Source organism: Schistocerca americana, chromosome 2 (genome assembly GCF_021461395.2).
Source record: "Schistocerca americana isolate TAMUIC-IGC-003095 chromosome 2, iqSchAmer2.1, whole genome shotgun sequence".
NCBI lineage: Eukaryota > Metazoa > Arthropoda > Insecta > Orthoptera > Acrididae > Schistocerca > Schistocerca americana.
Genome location: NC_060120.1, coordinates 207,519,302 through 207,535,248, shown reverse-complemented (window position 1 = coordinate 207,535,248; position 15,947 = coordinate 207,519,302). Strand labels below are relative to the sequence as shown.

Here is a 15,947-nt window from a genome sequence, read left to right as displayed (position 1 = left end):
ATTTTATTACGGTAATCATTTCTCCCTATGTAGGTGTTCGCCAACAAAATATTTTCACACTCTGAGGAGAAATAGGAGACTGAAATTTCATGAGAAGGTCCTGCCGCAGGTAAAATTGCCTTTGTTTTAATAATTGTCACCACAACTCGTTTATCATATCCCTGGCACTTTCCCCGTTATTTCGTGATAATACAAAACGAACTGTACTTCTTTGACCTTTTTAGATGTCCTTCATGAATCCTATCTCATGCGGAATAAATCGCACTCTTTGGTTTGGTATCCCAAGAACATTATCTGTGAACTCATTCCAATTTAAGTTATTTGTGTTGTAATCCCTAAGTACGAGGGCTATCCACAAAGTACATTACGTTTTGGAATTAAAAATAAATACAGTATTGGAAATTTTTTTATTATATACAGATGAAAGCCACACTTAAATACTACTTTTCTACATAGATGCCATTTAAATTAAGGCACTTATCTTAGCGATGGTCGAGCTTGGAAATTCCTTCGTCGTAAAATTCGGCCGCCCGCGTAATCAACCACGTGGTTATCTCTTTTGGGACAGAAAAGGTGTGATTTTTGTGGATTTCCTGGAAAGAGGCACTACAATAAACTCTCAAAGGTATTGCCAAACTCTGCACAACCTCAGAAGAGCAATACAAAAGAAGCGCAGGGGAGAGTTGGGCTCAAAGATCTTGCTGATTCACGACAACACCCGGGCCCACAAGGCAAATGCCACTCGTGAAGTTCTAGAATCTTTTAACTGGGAGATGTTTCCTCATCCGCCGTACAGTCCCGACCTGGAACCGAGCGACTGCCACTTATTCCCACAAATGAAGAAGTGGTTGGCTATGCAGCGTTTTGATGACGACGCACAGCTTCAAGAAGAGGTAACCACGTGGTTGAAGGCGCAGGCGTCCGAATTTTACGACGAAGGAATTTCCAAGCTCGTCCATCGCTACGATAAGTGCCTTAATTTAAATGGCAACTATGTAGAAAAGTAGCATTTAAGTGTGGCTTTCAACTGTATATAATAAAAAAAATTCCAATACTTCATTTATTTTTATTTCCAAAACATAATGTACTTTGTGGATAGCCCTCGTATTTAGCTGGTTTACAGCCTGTTGAATTTTGTGATTTATCCTGGAACTGAAATTCAGCGGATTCTTTTTAGTGATCATATGGATGATTTAGATTCAACTGCCACTTTTTTCGCAATACAGTTAGCTTGTCTAAATCATTCTGCAATTCGATATGATCATCTGATGACTTTATATGACTGTAAATGACAGCATTATCTGCAGAAAATTTGAGGTGGCTGCTCTGATATCTCCTAAATCGTTTATGCATGTTAGGAACAACAGAGGGCCTAATACATTTCCTTGGGGTACGCCGAACGTTACTTCTGTTTTACTCGATGACATTCCGTCAGTTATTACGAACAGTGAGCTTCCCGACAAGATATTACGAATCCAGTCACACAAATGAGACGATACTCCATATGGATGCAATTTAATTAGAAGTCACTTGTGGGGAACGGTGTCAAAAGCCTTTTGGATATCTAAAAATATGGAATCAATTTGACGTCTCCTGTCGACAGCAGTCATTGCTTCTTGAGGATAAAGATCTAATTGTGTTTCACAAGAAAGATATTTCTTAATCTGTGTTGACTGTTTGTCAATAAATCGTTGTTTCCGAGGTGATTCATAATGTTCCAGAATTCTTCTGCAAGTTGCCTTAGGGATATTAGTCTGTAATTTAGTGGATTACTCCTATTTCCTTTGTTGGGTATTGGTATGACATGTTTAACTTTCCAGTCTTTGGGGACGGAACATTCCACGAGAGCGCGACTGTAAATGATTGCCAAGTACTGAGCCATTGTGTCAACGTACTCTGAATGGTATGTGATTGGTACACAATCTGGAGCGGAAGATTTGCCTTTCTTAAGTGTTTTAGGTGCTCCGCTAAACCGATGATATCTGCTTGTAAGTTACTCATGTTGGCAGTTGTTCGAGAGTACAATTTTGGAATATTTACGTATGCTAGTTTCGGAAAACTGTGTTTAGTAACTCTACTTTAGTGGCACTGTCGTCAGTGACGTCAGCATTGTTATCGCGCAATAAATGTATGGATTGCGTCTTGCCACTGGTGTACCTCACATACGATCAGACTCTCGTTGGATTTTCTCCCAGGTTTCGAGACATAGTTTCGTTCGGGAAACTATGAAGATCTGAAAATCGGTTAAGGATAATGCTTGTAAAATTGAAATAACTAACAACATTCTGAAAGGTGTTTATATGAAGTGCTGCCTGATTGTACACAATAACTCAAATACTCTACACGATCCTTCAGTATCCTTAACATCACACGAGACCCTAAATCCTATGCAAAGCTTGTTAAGTTCTAGATGGCTCCAACCAAAAATTAAATGAGATAAATTTAATTAAATGAGATGAATTTAAAGTAACCAATGAATTTAGTATGCTTTAAATTATTTGAAAATTCCTCTTCCATCAGTCTTCTACACTGAAGAGCCAATGAAACTATTACACCTGCCGAATATCGTGTAGGGACCCCGCGAGCATGCCGTAACACGACGTGGCATGGATTCGACTAATATCGGAAGTAGTGCTGGAGGGAACGGACACCACGGAATTGCCCAAGTCCGTCGAAGTGCACAATGGACATGAATGATGCAGGTGATCAGACAGGATGCTTCTGTACGTGTCACCTGTCACAGTCGTATCTAGACGTATCAGGCGTCCCATATCACTCCAACTTCACACGACCCACACCATTACAGAGCCTCCACCAGCTTGAAGAGTCCCCTGCTGACATGCAGGGTCCATTGATTCATGAGGTTGTATCCACGCCCGTACACGCACATTCGCTCGATACAATTTGAAACGAGACTCGTCTGACCAGGCAACATGTTTCCAGTCATCAGCACCCCAATGTCGATGTTGATGGGACCAGGCGACGCGTAAAGCTTTGTGTTGTGCAGTCATCAAGGATACAAGAGTGGGCCTTTTGCTCTGAAAGCCCATATCGATGATGTTTCGTTGAATGGTTCGCACGCTGACACTTGTTGATAGCCCATCGTTGAAATCTGCAGCAATTTGCGAAAGGGTTGCACTTCCGTCAATCTGAACGATTCTCTTCAGTCGTTGTTGGGCCGTTCTTGCAGGTTTTTCTTCCGACTGCAGCGATGTCGGAGATTTGATGCTTTACCGGATTCCTGATATTCACGGTATGCTCGTCAAATTGTCGTACGGGAAAATTCCTACTTCATCGCTACCTCGGAGATGTTGAGTCCCATCGCTCGTGGGCCTACTATGACGCCACGTTCAAACTCACTTAAATCTTGATAATGTGCCACTGTAGCGTCAGCAAGCGATCTAACAACTGCGCCAGATACTTGCTGTCTTATACGGCCACTGCCGACCGCAGCGCCGTATTCTGCCTGTTTACGTATATCTTTATTTGAATACGCATGCCTATACCAGTTTGTTTGGCTTGGCACTTCCGTGCAGAAAAACTGCAATAAAGGGTACTTAGGGGGGGTGGGGGGGGGGGTGGGAGGGGGTGGGGGAGGATGCCCTCGAAATCGACACAACCGTCAGTAAAAACTGAATCAACCATTTGTAGCACTGTCTATGCTATCATAGAATCAATTGCTGAAACACATCACAGAAGTTCCAGATTTACTTCTCTTTATGAGCAGACGACTTTCAAAATGGTTCAAATGGCTCTGAGCACTAAGGGACTGAACGTCTGAGGTCATGAGTCCCCTAGAACTTAGAACTACTTAAACCTAACTAACCTATGAACATAACACACACCCATACCCGAGGCAGGATTCGCACCTGCGACCGTGGCGGTCGCGCGGTTCCAGACTGTAGCGCCTAGAGCCGCTCAGACGACTTTCCAAGTTGAACAAAATAAATAGTATATCAGCACCAATATTCTACACAGAAAAAACACTTCCAAAGAACAAGCATCCAAATCCAGAAAATCACGTCACATGCCAAAATATACAATGATTAAGAATGAAAATTAGCAATGCAGGATCTAGCTCTTAAGACAAAGTACAACACTTCAACACACGGTAAGAAGAAAATGTTTATCAGTGTAACACTAAAAAAAAGTTAGCAAGAAAAGTAAATTAATTCACTCTGCAACAGTCGCAAACATTCTGATGCTTAACATCTGCCAATCTTCTATCTGAAAAAAATATATCAGTCCAAATTTAAACTTAAATAACAAAATGCTGATTATACTTTAAATTCGAGAAATTTTTCACCAGTTTCGACAGTCTCTTGTTTCAGTATGCAGAATAGTGCAAGAAGTAATCATTAGCAACCGCCACTCGTGTTTAGACCACAAACAGCAAAAAATTACTTTCCATATTGTCCTTACTTATCACAGTAATTATTACATAATCATGACAAAGTACTCTTTACTATTCTCCCTCACAGTGAGTTATGTCAAGAATTAAGTGAAGAAACTCTTTTGAGCCACGCCAAGTATGCACTCATTACTGATCAATTAAGTGCTTAAAGAAGGTGAGAAGATAACGTGTATCATATGCTTTAACGCAAATTGTCCTGTGTTCTCAGCATAAGCAACGATATTCTGTAATAAAATGTATGCCAAACTGATAACTGTTTCAGAGAACAAAATTTTCAACAAATAGATGAAAAGATTTCTGAACATTAACAAAAATACCCATTCGATAGGTAAATTTTATTCGTTAGATAACTCTGGAAACTTACGTTCTTTCATCTTGGCAGGGTCGCCAATATGTACATCTGCTGTCGTGTTGTAGCTTTCAAGTGAGTCATCCGGCTGAAAATTTCCCATTTCAATCATAAATGTTCACCCAGGAAATAATATTATGACGTAACCTGAAACGAAGAGCAAGGCTGAGTGTTGGGAAGAAATGACCTGAGGTCACATGGTCAACAACGGACGATGAAGTCAGCTGTCTCAAAACTTTGTACCCGAGAAACTTTGACGTTGGCTTGATGTGACGTTATGTGTTGCCAGTGTGAGTGCTATTATTTGAAGTGGAATATTTTAACATGACATGACATGATGGGAAGTGCGACTTGACCTTAAGAGGTGCGTGAAATACGATATTTGGAAGTTGACAAATTATAAGACAACTTTCAAACACAATGTGAATGGTCGACCTAAGTTCAAACGGTGTTAATGACTGTGGAATCAAGTGATTGCCTGATCTCATTAAGTGGCCCTTAAACTATCAATAATATTGGGCAGCAACATTGTGCAACATATCAACAGCTGGTTCCAGACAAAGAATCGATATGGCACAAAATTGGTGTCAAATCCCGGATGTGCAAACATGGCAAATACTGATGCCACATATGGCGCTTGGGCTGGTTTTGCGCTCATGCAAGAAAAGAGAAAGCGTAAACGAATAAAGGAGTGATATAATAAGAGAGGAGAATTGACACATGTAAACGTCCTAAGTGACTTGACAATAAGCGAGCCAAATGAGTATCGGAAATTTCTGAGGATGGACGCTCGCTCATTAGATATACTGTTTCACGTGATTACATCTATAATTCTGAATATATATAGTTAGTATTTATTTATTTACATACAGTTTTGAAAATAAGAAGTACACATAATTTTACTTAAAGTGCGTTAAAAAATTTCTTGCACTTGCATAAAGCTCAAGCCACCAACGCACCAAAGTGGTGGTTCCAGTAGCTCGGCACCACCAGCCTCGCTTTTCGATGCACTTGTAATTCTTTTCAGCTCTTTCCTATAATTTTTCCACAATGAATTCAATTTCTTTACTAAATGAAGCTTATGTGCTCCCAGGTACGTTTCCCACTATTTCGACAACAACTGATAGAATTGTTCCGTTTTCTCATGGTGACTGCTATATTCGTTCCATTTATGTTGAGATTTGGTGAACAAAAGATATGTTATGTCTATTGGCAGTGAGTTAATGTGTATGGACCTTTTCACCTAATATGTGTATTATTAGCTATCTATGCTAGATTTTTCGTTGTATGCTTTTGTGTGTTGGCCTTTGCAAACTGCCAGGAGCAAATTAAATATAATAAATAAAATCTATTTTCGTGAACAGTATTTCTCTGCCTATATTATTTTACTGTACATATATAAAATTCAATAGGTTATGGTCCTAGGAAGACCGAATTGAATAACTTTGACCAGTAAATTGTGGTATACTTAATATTACTTGTGAGAAGTCCATAACTTACAGTACTTGTATTGCAACTGCGCAAAGAACTTCTGCCCAAATGAGGCAGATTGAGAAGTTCATGGGTCGAGATAATTATGCAGTTTAGAAGTCTGTGGTATACGCTTATCTGCACTTGGACAATCTTCGGGATGTCATTGATGGAACCTTGAATTTCACAGATTCAGATTTCCAGAACAAAGATCGTAAGGCAAAATCCAAATTAATTCTTCTAGTCGGATCATGTTAATTACCTTCACACAGAAAAGGCCAGTACAGCGAAGGAAGTATGGGACAATCTAGGAAGAGCTTTTGAAGAAGGATGTTTGATTAGGAAAATGAATTTGCAAAGAGAGCTTATCACCACACGTCTAGACGAAAGTAAAAATGTTGATGAAAATGTGAACAAAATCTTCTTCCACTTTGAATCGTTTAAGAAATATTGGATTCGACATCGCTAATAAATGGATTGGTACCTTGTTACTAGCGGAACTACCTCTAAGTTCTCCCACATAATAATGGGCCTAGAGAATTCAGGTAAACCCATTACAGGCGACAGCGTAAAAGTCAAGATATTAAGAATATATAAAAATATTCAGTCCAGGACATAGGAATGCCTTCGTATCGAAAATACAAAAAGAAGAAACCTGTTCGATGTTATAAATGCCAAGGAAAAACAAGTACACAAGAAAAAGTCTTGTTTCAAAGGGAACACAAAGGAAAGCGAACAGTAAAGGTAAGGTACTGGATATTATTCTTGGCAAAATTTGGGTAAGAATACAGGTTAGTTCCTTGATTCTGCAGTGTCTATGAATGTAACCAAAGGCCAATGAGTTTTATACGATGTTTCACTTAGAACATACATTATTCGCCTAACAGTGGATGGTTCTCCATTGCAATGTGATTGGAAAAGAAAGATAAACTTTAATTTGAATGCTAATGCAGAATCACACGGCATTACAGCTCATAATGTATATTACATTAAGAATGCTGCTAAAGATTTTTCCTTCAGTTGATGAAAGGGCTACAAGATAATTTTTCTATTTAAATGGTGGAGAAATAATTGATCAGAAGGACCAGTGTGAGACCAACAGATACTAAAGAAGAAGTTATTTATGAATTAGATGTTCCTGAAGTTTGAAATAGTTATCCTTTACATTCTGCGAAAGGTTTTTTATGTCATAAAGGACTGGACATCATAGTAGGAGAAGTACGGCCTTGTTAAAACACACGGCAACAGGGTTAAAGGAAAGTAAGCGTTGTAACTTGAGTTGTGAAATTTGTTTACAATGAAATCAAGCCAGATTATCGTTTAAAACAAGTAAAAATAGATGTACTGAGCTTTCACAGCTGATACGCAGAGACGTTTGGACCCATGGAAAAGGAATCTATCAGAGCACTTGTTGTTTCCTTACCTTGATTGGTAATTTTTCGAAATAAACCCACGTTTATTTCCCTGGAACCAAGGACAAAGTGAGCGAGATATTTGCCACTTTCGCGTCATGGCTGAAAGAAGCAGTGGTAAGAATATAAAAGGTATCAGGTAAGAAAATAGTACCGAATGCGTCAATACACACTTTAGACAACGACTGAGTGAACTTGGAATCAGAAATCAAACTGCAGCTTGCTTTAGTTCTGCAGTAGCAAAACAGGCTAATAGAAAAATTCTATAAAAAGTAAGGAGCATGTTTAAAGGATCCAGAATTACTCATATGTTATTGGGCAGAAGCAGAATCAAGTGCAGAGTATCTGAATAGTAAATCGTCTACTAAAGATTTACCAAATACGACCACATATGAAATTTGGACTGAAAGGAAGCCAGATCTAGACCATCTAAGAATATTTAAATAGAAGGCCATGGTACAAGTTCCCAAACTACTTAGAATAAAATGGGGCTCTAAATTTGAAAATCATATTTATTGGAAACTGTAAAGATTTCCAAGGTTACTGAATCGTAAAGCCTGAATAAAAAACGGGACTAACTAGCAGAGAGGTAACATTTTTATAATTGGTGAGAATGAAATGTATATTGAAAAAGTATGTGCACATATTAATCTGAATAAGATGTCCAAGAACGTTCAAAAGCACCAGAAAATTTTAGATTTAAAGTACATGAAAGAGCTGTTCAGGTAGAATCAGATATGTTGAGTGAAGATGAAAAGGATAATGAGAACCAGGAAACTCCAGCAGCAATGGACGTAAATTTGCGGCGTTCATCGTGTAGAATATAATCTAAATTGTATCCAGAATATAAAATGTGTGTGGATGCTCAAATATTCAACAGTAACCTCTTACAGTTGAAGAAGCCTTGGTTAGCCCGAGTGCAGTTTATTGGAAGAAAGCTACAGAAAAGGAATTAGAGTCTTTTTCTACTCCGGCCAGTGTAGCCGAGCGGATCTAGGCGCTTCAGTCCAGAACAGCGCGATCGCTACGGTCGCAGGTTCCAATCCTGCCTCGGGCGTGGATGTGTGTGATGCCCTTAGGTTAGTTAGGTTTAAGTAGTTCTACGTTCTAGGGGACTGATGACCTCAGATGTTAAGTCCTATAGTGCTCAGAGCCATTTGAACCATTTTCTTTTTCTACGAATGATATTTACGAGTGCACCACAAGGAAAGAAACGATACGAGTGAGATACGGATTGTACACTCCTTAACTATGGAGCACGTGATCCGATCGAGTAACGGCGATTCAAACCGATAACCGTCTTCCCTCCCACTGTGCGCCGTGTACTTTGTGGTCGCTACGTAACGATACGGGTGGCGCTGTATAAAAGATCCAGATCGCGTTGTGGGGAACTCAGTTTAAGCTCGACACTTTGGTCCACAGCTCGACGCTTTGGTTTGCGGCAAAAAGAATTATACACATGGATACACGTCTATATTGGTCCGTTGCTCAGCTCACACTGGTCTCCACTTTGTCTTGTGCGAGCCCGTGCACTTCGCACTATTCCCAAAATTTGCCCAAATGGTAAATCTGCGGGTGTGGTGTCGGCGGCCACCACTAGTTTGGGCCGGCACTAGCTACAGCTCGCGCATTTCTCGGCACGGCTGCCACAAAGCTGTTTGTAGAAAACGAAGGTAGAATGTGAAAAAGCAATTCCCTTATTTGCAGGCAGTCGCCATTCTTTTATAATCAGCTCAAATTCCACGCCAAATAGTGCCTTCACTACTAATATCGTGAACAAAATTTGCTAAGACCCTAGAATTAAACGTTGGGTTGTAGTTAAAAGAAAATTTTTATATTTAAAAGGAACCGTTGTTTACCAATTAAGTAATTGTTAGACAGTGAACAAGAACCTGGAAAGTTGTATTGATGCAGACTGGGGAGAAGAACTGCATAACGGACATTCTATTACAGGCAGCTGTTTCAAGTTGATGGGAGGATTAATATCCTGGTCTTGCAAGAAATAACCAACAGTGGTTTTGATTACTGTTGAGGCTGACTATATGGCATTGTCTTTCACCATACCAGAAGTGTTATGATTAAGAGCTCTAATAGGTGAAACTGAGCCACATACTATTATTGAGTCTACCAAAGTGTTTTCCGACAACAAGGGAACTGTCAAGCTAGCTCAGAAGCAAATAACAAGTGTACGATTCAAGCACATTGATATTGGGTACCATTTTACTAGGTATCGCCTAAAACAGAAGGATATGGATATAAACTGTTTGTGTACGGAGGAAGCAGGTCTGATTTATTGACCAAGGCTCTCAGTAAAGACAAATTCGAGCTATTTGAAAAACTGTATGGTTTAACAACATAGAGTACAATGCGTAGTGCTCCGAAACGATGTAGTGTTCATGATTATTGTGAGCACATAAAACATTTGTTCAACAGGAAGTGTTGAATGTTCGTGCTCGAAATATGTGTTATGTGTGTCAGCATTGAGTTGACATGTATAGACTTCCTGGTCCAATGTATGTAGTCTTGGTATATATGCTAGATGTTGTGTGTTCCATTCTTGTTGTAGTATGTCTTTGTAAATTACGGGGAATACATCAAATATCATAAAAAATATGTTCCCAAATAGCGTTTCTCCATCAATATTATTTTACTGTGTAAATGTGCAATGCAACAATTAAGTACTTTGTGAGACTGGAAACCACTAAATATTCTCAATAATAAATGTCCGTTCCTCTATTTCGAACCCATTTCCATTTCACAACACATCAAAATGCACAAAATAAACTCCGTAACAGACTGCTCTGACAGGCATTCAATATTAGCCAGCGCCATTAGCATAAGACATTTTACTTTTAATCTAATTTCAGTAGATCCGTCAGTGTGCCGTATAATATATTACACAACTTTCAATCTTACCTACAGACAGCCAATAACATTGGGCAATATGAAATATTGAGTCATTCTCTGACATTTAGTTCCCACAAGTATACCGTGAAAATGTTGTTGAATAATATGTATGCGTGCACCCAGAAATGCACTCATTTACGTGAAATACTCTAATATGCACAACCCTTAAATTTAACATAATGTTGTAAACTAACTAACCTCAAACACATGTACACCAGCTGTCAGATTTTAATATTGCGAGGGCTACAGTTCCGGACCTGTCAGAACAAAGCACACTTATAATAGGTGTGTCAACACGCAGTGTAATGGATTTGTAAATATCTTCATTTCATTAAGTTATTTATGTATTACGTCAGGAACATGACGCTATACAACGTGGTTAATCCACTGAATGAGAGCAAGTATGGATATTAATTTACTAAATAGTTTAAAAATTATAATATGCGGAATGGAGCGAACAGTACATTTATGTGTTCGTACTGTTCCAATGACAACATTGTCTTAAAAATTAAATGAAAACAGTCCTGATCGCGTTTCCAGATTTTTCATTTGTTAGCAACAGGTTTCGGCTCGTTCCTCGAATCATCTTTAGGCTCTTTCTGCCATTATGGCTGCTGGTGACCGCAGACGGAGTGAGATCCGTGTAATTACGGTTCTTTAGCATTTTATACCGATCGCTATGCTCCATCTACAAAATGCTTTCTAAAATTTTGAAAACATTGTCGTAGATTGACCAAATATTATGACTGGAGCAAATATTGTTTTAACAGGAAACCAGATTGACAAAATATTATGACCGGAGCAAATTCTGTTTTAAAGAGAAACCAGATACCGTACTACATTGATACTTCCTGGCAGATTAAAACTGTGAGCAGGACCGAGACTCGAATTCGGGACCTTTGCCTTTTGGAAGGTGGGATTCGAGGTACTGGCAGAAGTAAAGGTATGAGGACGGGGCGTGAGTCGTGCTTGGGTAGCTCAGTTGGTAGTGCACTTGCCCCCGAGAGGAAAAGGTCTCGAGTTCGAGTCTCGGCCCGCCACACAGTTCTTATCTGTAAGGAAGTTCCATATCAGCGCACACTCCGCTGCAGAGTGAAAATCTCATTCTGGAAACACCCCCCAGGCTGTGGCTAAGCCATGTCTCAGCTATATCCTTTCTTTCAGGAGAGCTAGTTCTGCAGGGTTCGCAGGAGAGCTTCTGTAAAGTTTGGAAGGTGGGAGGCGAGGTACTGGCAGACGTAAAGCTGTGAGGACGGGGCGTGAGTCGTGCTTGGGTAGCTCAGTTGGTAGAGCACTTGCCCGCGAGAGGCAAAGGTCCCGAGTTCGAGTCTAGGTCTGGCACACAGTTTTAATATGCCAGGAAGTTTCATATCAGCGCACACTCCGCTGCAGAGTGAAAATCTCACTCTGGAAACATCCCCCAGGCTGTGGCTAAGCCATGTCTCCGCAATATCCTTTCTTTCAGGAGTGCTAGTTCTACAGGGTTCGCAGGACAGCTTTCGTAAAATATGGAAGGTAGGAGGCGAGGTACTGGCAGAAGTAAAGCTGTGAGGAGGGGCGTGAGTCGTGCTTGGGTAGCTCGGTTGGTAGAGCACTTGCCCGCGAAAGGCAAAGGTCCCGAGTTCGAGTCTCGGTCCGGCACACAGTTTTAATCTGCCAGGAAGTTTCATATCAGCGCACACTCCGCTGCAGAGTGAAAATCTCATACCGTACTACATTATTTATCCAGCTAAGAGCCTTATTAATGTAGCAGCCTTTTTCAAAAATTCTCGCTGTGACTGCAGCTGACACGGCTGCAGTATTCCAAGATAGTATGGCGGGTCTGGTATTGGACGATAATATGCTGAAAATGTTTTTAGGACCGTTATACATCTGAGGTGGAGACAGGACTCCGATACTGGCGCAGCTGTCGGCGTGAGCTTGATGTCGTGGAATTGCAGGTCCAGATATGCATAATTTGAAATATTCGGTCATATGTTCGTATATTCTTCTGCTCAGTGGAACTTGTGATACAATTTCAATTTAGTGACTTACACGACACAGTTTTAGATTTACTCACGTAAAAGTACAGTCTTCGAAACACTCAAACGAGGTACCATGCACACACATTGTTCCACCAGTGAGCTACCGATTTGTACCCAAAAACTGACTCAGTTTATTCAAGAATAAAAGTGCGACACACAGTTCACATTATATTACTCGCTCTCTTTCTGCAGTTCCCATCAATGCACTCACGTATTAATATAATTATCCGTGAGATAACGCACGAAAACCATCGCACCAGCCAAGCCACATGTCTGCAGTCCGCGTTCTCATGTTACTCACGGTCCTACAACTCGATTGTTCAGTCTCTACAGGGTCTTTTTTTTCACCATGTACTGAGAGCATACTGAAAAAATAAAAAAAGTCTAATGAACATACGTCCGAATGTGCATGTTTTCCACGCTAGATTATCAATCATACTTTGATACAGAGACTGCGGTCTAATACGCGCTGCAATACCATGCAGCCACACTTAAAGTATGCATGGTTTTCTCCTAGAGGGTGGTACAGTTCTTCAGATATCAGGCCCTAGAGCCCTCTCCTGCCATAGCAATTGGTAACGTTGTGTCCGATTCACTTCTCTATGTGATTCATGTTGACGTGGGTGTGATACAGTGTTGTACACAATGGTTCCGACATAGTGTTCACTTGCGGAAAGGCAAATGGCAAAAGGGGGGGGGGGAGCTGCAAGATTGTATCAGGAGAGCTATCCTCACCGTCAGTAGCCACAGCATTCAATATTTGCAACAGTGTATCGCCATTTGTCTGAGACAGGGTCGTTTCAGGAAACAGGAAACCACGAAGAACTTACCCGAAATGTTCGAACACCAGACTTGGAAGAAAATATGATTAACACATCAGGAAGGCGACCGCTGTGTCAGTACCATTCGGTTTGCCCGCCGGTAAGGGGTAAGTCAGACGACCGTGAGGAACTTTCTCTATATCAGTAGTTACTACCCTCATCATTTCAGACGTGTGCAGGGCGCTCTAGAGACACACTTTCCACATCTGGAGCAGTTTCGTCACTTGTTTCTTCCCCAGGCAACCACGATTCTGGGATTTGTGTCGTCTGTCCTATTCACAGCTGAGACCACCTCTACGAGGAGTGGTATGTTCAACTTTCTTATCAGGATCTGTGCTATAATATGCAGAACCCCCATGGTGTGGTGACAGCGAATTATCAGCATCAGAGCAGCCGGAATGTGTGGGCTGGGATAATTGGCGATCGTCTTTTGACACCAGTCTTCCTTCAGCGTCGCCTAACGGGCCGTAACTATCGGCGTTTCTTGCGGGTGACTTTGCCTCCCTTACTGGAAGAAGTGCCGTTGATGATTCGAAGGATTACGTGGCGGCTACATGATGGTTCTCCAGCCTACTGGACGCATCTTAATCGTGTCCAGTTGCATGGCCTCACGTTCACCGAATCTCAACCGGTGTGGTTTCTGGTTATTGGGCCATCTCAAATGTATCCTGTACACAGAATCATTCCAGATATGCAGACAAGGAAGGAGGATATTCATGCTGCCTTTGACACTGTTCGGATGCAGCCTGGCCCACGTGAACGTGTGAGACAGAGCATGCTACAGCGCGTACATACATGCCTTGAGGCACTCGAAAATCATTTTCAAGACATACTGTAGCTATGGCTGCGTGGTGCAGCGTGCATTAGACCGCAGTCTGTATAAGAGTGTATGATCGAATACCCAGAAATCATGAATTTCCGGACATAAGTTCATTAGATCTTTTCTGTTCTGTATCCTCTCATCGATAAATCCACAGCCTTTGTACACGGGGGGAAAAAATCCTCCTGTGTTGTCGAAAACGGGAACTTTTATAGCACAGAGAATTATAAACAGAAATAATGAAAAATTAATGTTCAGGTAGAACTACTAATTGATCGTCTTGACGTTTACTACTAAACACAATGAATAAAACAAAACAATAAAGGGAAAAATTAATTATGTAGGCTCCCTAGAGCTATACCTTCAATTTTTAAAAATTGTTTTGTTTTTCTACTATATGACATGTCTGATACAGTCTGTAAATGCACTATGGATGAATAAACAACTAATTAACAGTGCCTCGATAGATAAAGTCTGAAGCATTGAACATACTGTAGAACATCCTTCTTTTGCGAACTTTGTCTTGATAAAATGCTGCTTTCGATATCTTAAACCATTATTCAAATATAATATTTGTATGCTTTGTGATTTTTCATCGTAATCTAATATTTGTCGTAATCGAATATTTGCCATTTTATTTTTTTTAGATTTTCTGAAGTCAGTATGTCCATTCCTGGACCGAGTTCCGGAAGACCAGAAGGATAATTTCTTAGATGATTGGCTACAGCGTATGGAGAAACTGAATGGATTATCAAAGGACGTTGGAAGCAGTGAAGAGCCGAAATACTACATGCACTTTAACATAATGGTGGCTATGGCCAGAAAACTGTAATTGGGAGTTTTGCACCACCGTTTGAACAATAAACAATATTTAATAACGGAAATGACAAACAAGACAGAGCACAAACAGAATTCCCCGGCTAGTCTGTTGTTAACAGAAAATTAAACTATAGACATTTATATGTAATTATCTTCCCGTAAACTGTTTGGAAAATCCTCTCAGGTGTAAATGGCACTCTAAGAGTATCCTGATCTGTACAGTTTCGACGATACTCCTGTCAAAGATATTCCAACTGTGCTAGTGTTCCGTTTTTAATTACCAGGATGTCAACAAGATGCTCCTTTGCTCCCTTAATTCGTTGGCTTCTCTCTCACTTTAACATCAGGGGCATAAATGATTCGTTTCGCACCTCTGTCGAAATGAAGAACAACTAAAGGTTTGCTGCTTTAGTATATACACCAACAGAAGTGTAAGCAGAAAGCTTACCAATCGAACGGAGTGAAGTAACCGAACAGAGAGACTACTAAAGGTTTGCACCTTTAGTCATTCTTCATGTCGACAAGGGTGGCGAAAGGAAATATATTGTTAAGAAGAGTTGTAATTTATACCTTCAATGGTATTCACTGACAGATGCAGCTCAGATTATTACGAAAGGGGTTACTATTGCATAATTTATTCTCATGGCAAATTTTGTGAACCCTGCAATACCAACAATGCCGCCGGCCGTGGTGGCCGTGCGGTTCTAGGCACTTCAGTCCGGAACCGCGTGACTGCTACGGTCGCAGGTTCGAATCCTGCCTCGGGCATGGATGTGTGTGTTGTGCTTAGGTTAGTTAGGTTTAAGTAGTTCTAAGTTCTACGGGACTCATGACCTCAGATGTTGGGTCCCATAGTGCTCAGAGCCATTTGAACCATTTGAACCAACAATGAAACAAGCAGAAAGTTTACC

At 40.5% G+C, this 15,947-nt stretch overlaps 1 protein-coding gene across 1 annotated transcript in view; it reads left to right on the top strand.

Moving 5' to 3' along the window:
• LOC124590275 (juvenile hormone acid O-methyltransferase-like) overlaps nucleotides 1–15,055 on the top strand; it is a 41,822-nt gene extending 26,767 nt beyond the window's left edge. The window contains exon 3 of the mRNA XM_047131637.1: nucleotides 14,865–15,055. Within this exon, the coding sequence (XP_046987593.1) occupies nucleotides 14,865–15,049 (185 nt within the window). The 3' untranslated portion in view covers nucleotides 15,050–15,055. The remainder of the gene's footprint in view (nucleotides 1–14,864) is intronic.
• Nucleotides 15,056–15,947: the final 892 nt, after the last annotated feature.